The sequence below is a fragment of the Sebastes fasciatus genome, chromosome 16 (genome assembly GCF_043250625.1).
Source record: "Sebastes fasciatus isolate fSebFas1 chromosome 16, fSebFas1.pri, whole genome shotgun sequence".
NCBI classification, from domain to species: domain Eukaryota; kingdom Metazoa; phylum Chordata; class Actinopteri; order Perciformes; family Sebastidae; genus Sebastes; species Sebastes fasciatus.
Window position 1 is genome coordinate 21650858 of NC_133810.1, and position 7111 is coordinate 21657968.

At 37.6% G+C, this 7111-nt stretch overlaps 1 protein-coding gene across 1 annotated transcript in view; it reads right to left on the reverse strand.

Moving 5' to 3' along the window:
* LOC141753125 (transcriptional regulator ATRX-like) overlaps positions 1 to 5632 on the reverse strand; it is a 30621-nt gene extending 24989 nt beyond the window's left edge. The window contains exons 1-7 of the mRNA XM_074611497.1: positions 5439 to 5632; positions 4202 to 4305; positions 4029 to 4084; positions 1578 to 1606; positions 1072 to 1193; positions 519 to 635; positions 19 to 125 (exon numbers count right to left, since the gene is read on the reverse strand). Of these exons, the coding sequence (XP_074467598.1) occupies positions 19 to 125; positions 519 to 635; positions 1072 to 1193; positions 1578 to 1606; positions 4029 to 4084; positions 4202 to 4305; positions 5439 to 5458 (555 nt within the window). The 5' untranslated portion in view covers positions 5459 to 5632. The remainder of the gene's footprint in view (positions 1 to 18; positions 126 to 518; positions 636 to 1071; positions 1194 to 1577; positions 1607 to 4028; positions 4085 to 4201; positions 4306 to 5438) is intronic.
* Between the last annotated feature and the right edge of the window lie 1479 nt (positions 5633 to 7111).

Consider the following 7111-nt stretch of genomic DNA (forward strand, 5'->3'; position numbering starts at 1 on the left):
ATTAATAAGCAGACTCACCTTGCAAATAAGTACTTTCAGAACTGGATGTCGAAAGAAGGAATCTCTCTGGAAGTGGTTAACTTGTCGGCCACATGCGGTGCAACTGACAATTTCCATGTGTTCACCTGAAAATAGTCAAAGGACACCACTGTCATTAGCAACAAAATGGTTATAATACCGGCTTGATGGGTTGTTTAAAAGGCGTGAGAATGCCCTGTTCGGTCTCTACTTGAATCCACCACATTCTTCAGGTAAGATGTTCATGAGCAAGACCACTGGTTGGGATACAAAAACTTGCCGTAAGCAGCGAGTGAAGCACTTGGAGCATTTTTTTTTTTATCCAGTGATATCTCTCATAACAAGATGATCACGCCACATTTAGACAGCAAGTGAAGTGAATTTTCAGCTTTTTTTGACCACTGAAGTTCCTTCTTTTTGTTTCATTTGAAGAAATGGCTGCCCAAGTAATCATGAAGTGATGTGCAGTGTTATGACAATATCAACCAGTAGTGACCGACCTCCACGTCTTCTTGAAAAGTCTTTCCGCAGTACGCCGGATTTCCGGCTGCGAAACTCAGGACCCCTGAAGTCATCTCTTCCATTATCAACAGGTTCAGGCCTCACCAGTACAGTGCCTGTAAAAAATAAACAAAAAAACATACCACAAATAAATCAAAGATACTCCATCATTATTAAATATGTAATTATAACCTAATGCTTGAAACAGACCTAAAGACTTCTTACACCCTACAGATAGTAAAAGACAAAAATACCAAATTTATAATGACTGATTTGTGTCAACCTAAATATATTTTATCTCTTGCAGTCATTTAGACTAAAAACACATACAGGTACTTAAGAGCACAGCAAAGACAACAGACAAAACCCTTAGAAATCGGTAGATGAAGTGTTATAGCCCAAGGCATCCCCCAAAATCTCCAAGACCAATTCTTATCTAAGACTGCACCGAATCATAATGGACACCAAACCAAATATTTACATTAATTGCACAGAATAGCTATAAAGCAGAGTAAATAAGGGAACTATAATGGGGAAAAGGTTAAGACCTACCTTTTGGCAATCTATTGATATCAGGGTAACCATTTGCGTTGACTGGTAAATCCACGTCCTCACTTGCATTTGAGTCCCCAGATTCATCCAGTCCAGAGTGCTTTATGACGACAGACGGTTTTCTGTAATATCAGAGAAACAGAAAAAAATGTAAGTCCCAGAGCTAAGCAACATCCCCCCCAGGTTGGCAGCGGACTTGGACAGTGAAAAGGGAGGCAGGGGGTTACCAATGGGTTTTTTTAAAGTATCAACCAACTATACGCTATTGGCACTGCAAAAACATCATCCTTCAATCTGATTAATCAGACTATTATTTCACACTTTCACTTGGTTTGAGCACAAAGGGTGTGCCTCATAATTGCAATACATTCACAATCACTATAGTTCAACACTAAAATACAGTACTTTCAGCAATGAGCTGCATTAACTATTTGGGCATTAAATCTGGATGGTTTCATACCATACCATATCAATGCTTGCAGGGTATATATGAAATGCCAACTCACCTCCTTGAGTATTTGGTATCCACTCCTGCCTACAAAGCAAGACATTTTATTAGATTAGTTGTAGCTGGTAGTAATCAACATCAATTGTGGTGTTCAAACCATCTTAATGTCCCAAAGGGGTATGCTCACTCAGCAGCTAATACTTTGTTTATGCAAACAATTTAATTCTAGAAGACTATAAGTCTTGTGAATAAAGCATTAGGATTCAACAATATAATTTTCCTAGAATACTTAATGAATAGGAAGTATGGATAACTATACACTTCAGGGAGATAAAATACTGTTCAGAGAGCAGAAACTACTCATTGAGTAGCTGGGAGAAACCATGGGAGATTAACAAGACTGTCGGACTACAAGATTGCTTAATAAAACATGACAGGGAGATCTTGAATCAAACAGTTGCATTTTGAAGCAACGGGCTGCAGCTTTAAAAGACAACATTTGATTACATTCCTGTCAACTAAAGCATAAAGATAAGGCTTAATCAGAGATAATGGCAGTGTAGTTATGTGTCTAGAGACACAAAAATAGTGTTTGCACAACATCCCTGCCATCTGGGCATAGGAGAGTAAAGTTCACTTTATACTTTTTTTATAGCATATGCAAGGGATTCAAACTGCAATGTAATGTTAAATGCATTATATTTATAACAGGATTTAAAAATTATTCAACCAAAAAAAATTTAAAACGTAGGCCTGTGCAACTACTGCATTGACAAAACCACTTTGGCCCCTTAATGGAAAGTGGTTGAAGAAAATGTAAAATGGTCCAAACCAATTGCATCTGGGAAAAAGCTTCACCAAGCTGTGGGATTTATTTTTGGAAAATAAGCAAACTACAAAGAAAAGATTTATGTTAACGGACAAGATTAATATGCTTTTTTGATTACCCCAACTTTCAGTGAGTCATGAGCAGGGACTAAAATTAACTTTTTGGCTTGCCGGCCAAAATGGACGGTAGATGAAAAAAATTACGGGCCAGACAGATTTTTTTACTAGCCAAAAATAATTAATTGCTTTTTATTGCACTTTGCTATTATTACTTGGGCTGCCCCCTCTTAGTCGATTAGTTGACTAATCATCGTTTTCGTCTTAGTCAACTAAGATTGCTTTAGTCGATTAGTAATTTTTTATGCTTTTTTCATGCTGAATGACTATTTTATGAAACATATAAGTACATCTCTGGTATACACAGGATTTAAAATGGTGCTTTGGTGTGATTCGACAAAAATCGCATGAGTTTCTTTGTTCGAGGACAGCTCTAATTATTACTATTTAGCATGTCATCTTGGTCTCATATACGATTCTCAATCAATATTATGGCAGTGTGCAGTAATAATAATAATGCCAACTGTATCCAGAAATATTAATTCAACTGTTTCAACATTGAACTGTAACACCTTTGAATTGATTAAATTCAGTGGTAATCGCCTTTCAGTGCAAGAAGACACACTACAAAACATAACCCCCTCCTTTAACTCAGGTGCTCCAAGAACATGGCTGGAATGGAGGTTTGTCATAGTGTGGATGGTTTTCTTATTTTTTCCAATATGCATATTCTTTTCTTGCTAATCATAGCATTTTTTAACCAAAGTGGCAACACTGCAGTAACTAGAAGGCTACTTAACCACCAGAGGCGCACCCGCCAGCTTCTAGCTGGACAGACCAGCTGCAACGATGGCTAAAGATAAACAAGTTTCTGAAAATAGTATTGCGATGTAAGATTACCAGAATGTCTGTAGTAATATCCTACATATTCGTGAATGCAGGTACATTTTATAAAACTAAAAATATAAGGTTATTTTTTCTACCGGTGGTCTCCGAGGAACTCCGTGCCACCTACTCTGCCAAGCAACAGCAGATTGCAATTAATTTTTTTCTACCGGCCAGAGTGCCAGGTTGTCTCCATAATTTACTCGCCTTTAGTGACTGTTGAGTGTTTATTTTTAACCCTGGTCATGAGCATTACATTTTCACATGGTTACTAACGTGGCAATAGACTTTTACTTTTTACTGTATTAAAACTGAGGCAACAGAAGAAGTGTTATTCACTGGTTTGTGAGTAAAGCGCAATTTCATTCATAAACATTACCTAACATTATTTTCCATTTTCTAATGCAAGTTTTTGCATGGGGTCTTCAAGAATCCACTTTTGACAAAACTTGTTAAATGCATTTTATGACAAAAGCCCTTTGCTTTGATTTAGTCCTGCTTTAATGGTTATTTGAAACTGCTCTTAGTAAATACCAAATGTGACCATAATGAAAAGAAGCAAAGCTAAAAAAAAACAACAACAACAAAATAACATTATATTAGTGTGGCAAAGTACATTTCTGAATGTGACCAAATTTTGTGCTGGATCCAGTTAAAATGTTACTGGCACCTTTGGTGTTACCACCAACGTACAAAGCTTGATGAGAAATAAGACAAAACACCAAGAATGTTCAGTTACCACTGTCGCAGCATGACTTGTTGAGTTTCCCACAGAACAGCTCCTGTTTGTCAATCCTGTAAACAGAAGATATGTTAAAATTTGTATACATTCGTTAATGGTCAACGGTTATAGCATGTAAATATGATGAGAATTTTTCCAACACTCATAATCAGATTAATTAAAAGCTGTACCATCGGCATCCTCTGGGGTTGGTGTGCCATTGCTGTCCTCAGTAGAATTAGCCAAGTACTCATGCAGTTTGTTGACCAACACATTCAGCTTGCTTGTAGTGGTACTAGAGTTAAGAAAAAAAGGATATGGTTATGGTAAACTTGACAGAAGTGGCTAGCTGGTTAATCAAATTGTCGGTTGCATGATTAACATACATTGTTAGCTTTTGTAATTTGAAGAGAATTTGGTGGAATCAACTGTTTATCATCCCAGATACTAATTAAACATCAATTCAAATCCCATTCAACACCTTCATCTCAAATTTTACTGTCCAATACATACAGTAGTAGTGGAATATGGAGAGGAAATATCATTTTTCATGAAGTATTATGTTTCAGCTTTCCAGGAAGAGTGATGAATAAAACCTGACACAACTGTCCCATTTCAAAGGCTTCTCCAAATGCAGCCAAGCAATGCAGCTTTTGACCTACTTTGCAGGACACAACTTAAACTCTGAAGCTCTCAGTATATCCCACAGTTTATTGTGCATTTGCGGTAATGTAAACCATTATGTATTGCAGTGAAACATCACAACTCATATTGTGAACTTGGGTGTTATGAGTTGTGGTACTTTGTTGACTTTGTGGGCAACTTACTAGATATGAACATATGAAATAACGGACTAAGAAATTCAGAAAAAAACACCAGAATGCTCAAGAGTTGAGGGAAAAGGCACTAACTCAATATAGTCTTCAAATGGGCCCCTAAAGACACACCTACATGACGCAGTTCACATTCAACAGCACCACAAGCCTAAAGGAAGACCAAAGAGTTGGACATTATGACCTTCACGAAGACTGTGTTAGACTGCTCTAGTTTGAGCTAGCTAACGTTAGGTGTACCTAACAGGCTGGAGACTGAGTGCTTACCGTTATCATTAGCTAGGTTAGCTTACATTCAGCTCACCCTCAGTAATTTAGCATTAGCGTTAGTTCTCTTAAATGTAGCTATAAGCATTAACGTTACCTCTGAGACGTCAAGAAAACACGTTTTTAGAATTTACATGACTTTATATGATGTGTTAAACACGTTAACAATGCTTAATTTAAGTAAGCAGCTAGGTTAACTAAACTAGAACTATCGTTATTATGGTAGCACTCTCGCTAGCTGTTAGCTGCTACAGCCAGCTAGCTGCTAAGCTAGCTCGATGTTACACTCCCTGGTAACGTTAACTTAGAGAACCGCGTTTCATGTTACCTCAGCGTCGCTGCAGACATATCGCGACGCAGGTGAACAACCGAAGTCGTCCAAGTCCTTACACTTTCATGATACCAATGTATTCTAGTAAAAACTTGGCGCTCAATTTGCGCTCAGGATCCCATCACTAGCAAAAGCAAAACTATAAAGAGGTAGAGTAATGACAAACAGTGTATGGTCCCGTTTACTTCCTGTAGTGTCGCGCTTTATCGCCACCTGTTGCCCGGGAGTGGGAATAACAGTTTACATTAATCTGGTTCTTTTCTGTTTCTCTCATGAAAACAGCTGGTCTTATATGATCCGTTGCATTCGTGCTTACAGTTTTGACTAGACCTGGTGTTAGTGTGCTCGCTCTAAAATGTATCCTAAAAACTAAGAATGTTTCTCCCTCTCAAAAATTTAAGCAACGCCTTTATGGGGGTTAAAGGACCAGTGTGTAGGATTGAATGGCATCTGAGGTTGCAGATTGCAACCAATTGAGTAAGCCTACCCCTTTACACTGTAGAAGAACCTACAGTGGCCTTCAGGTTCATTTAGATGGTAGGCTTAACAAAGAGTATAGAAGCAAAGAGACGGAACTCCGGTGTTTGTTTGTTTTTACAACAGCCGCTGCCGCCATTTTGGACTGAAAGCGCTTATTATATTTATGATATTTTATTGTTCAACACAGGCTATTTCGGTGGAATATGACAAAAGAATAGAAATAATTTAGTTATACTTTTGTACGGCACTTTTTAGGCAGACGTTTTACTGGCGTCCGGTAGTCGCTTTCAGTCCAAAATGGCGGAAGCGTAGCTCTGCTGCTGGGCGCAGATGTGATGCAATGGAATGGATAATTGACTTTCACTTCTTGGCAATATTGGGCTTCTTAACTCTGGATTCCGCACTTGGTGTATTTTCATTCGCATTGGTAAGCTAAATTACCTGTCCAGCAGAAAACAGGCAACTTCGACATCACTCTGAAAACATTTGTCCCTCATTAGCAGATTTCCATTTGGGAAAGACCACACCAATGTTTATTCTTGTTTTCTGTTGTCCCGACTTGGTTTTGCTTCTTCATGTTTTTTTTATGCTTCTTTGACAATGAGAATTCACACTTTCTTGCTTTTACTCTTGCTTTTACTCTTGCTAAATAATAAGTATGTAAGAGCTATTTATTTGTTGTTAGTATTTAGCTGTTACTGTTGTACTTACTGTAATTTACTTACTGTATAAGTAGTATTGTTTGATTTATTATTCCATATGTTTACTTTATTCAGACTCGATTTTTGCTAGTGTTTTCTTTTGCTAGTTATTTATGTAGTTTAATTATTTTCTTGTTCAGTATATTTCGTTTTTCCGTAGGCTAATTAATATTTTGTTTTCTTTTGTTCATGAATTGTGTAAAACTGTGGGCACCTGTGGTTGTATAGGTAGGTAGGCAGGTATAGGACCAGGACCATGCACGTGGGTGGGCTTATGGTTTTTTACCAGAGCAAGAGAGGCAGCGACATCCATGTTTTCTTTGTGCTTCATTTGATTGCTTTTGGGTTAAATAAATATCAGAAACACACACATTATGCATGGACAATGGACTCTTTTGAATGCGTTATCCACATACTCAGTGGTCCTTTGATTTAAGTTTGAATTTGACAAATGGCCACTTCAAAGTATGATCCTCCATTTTTCAAAAT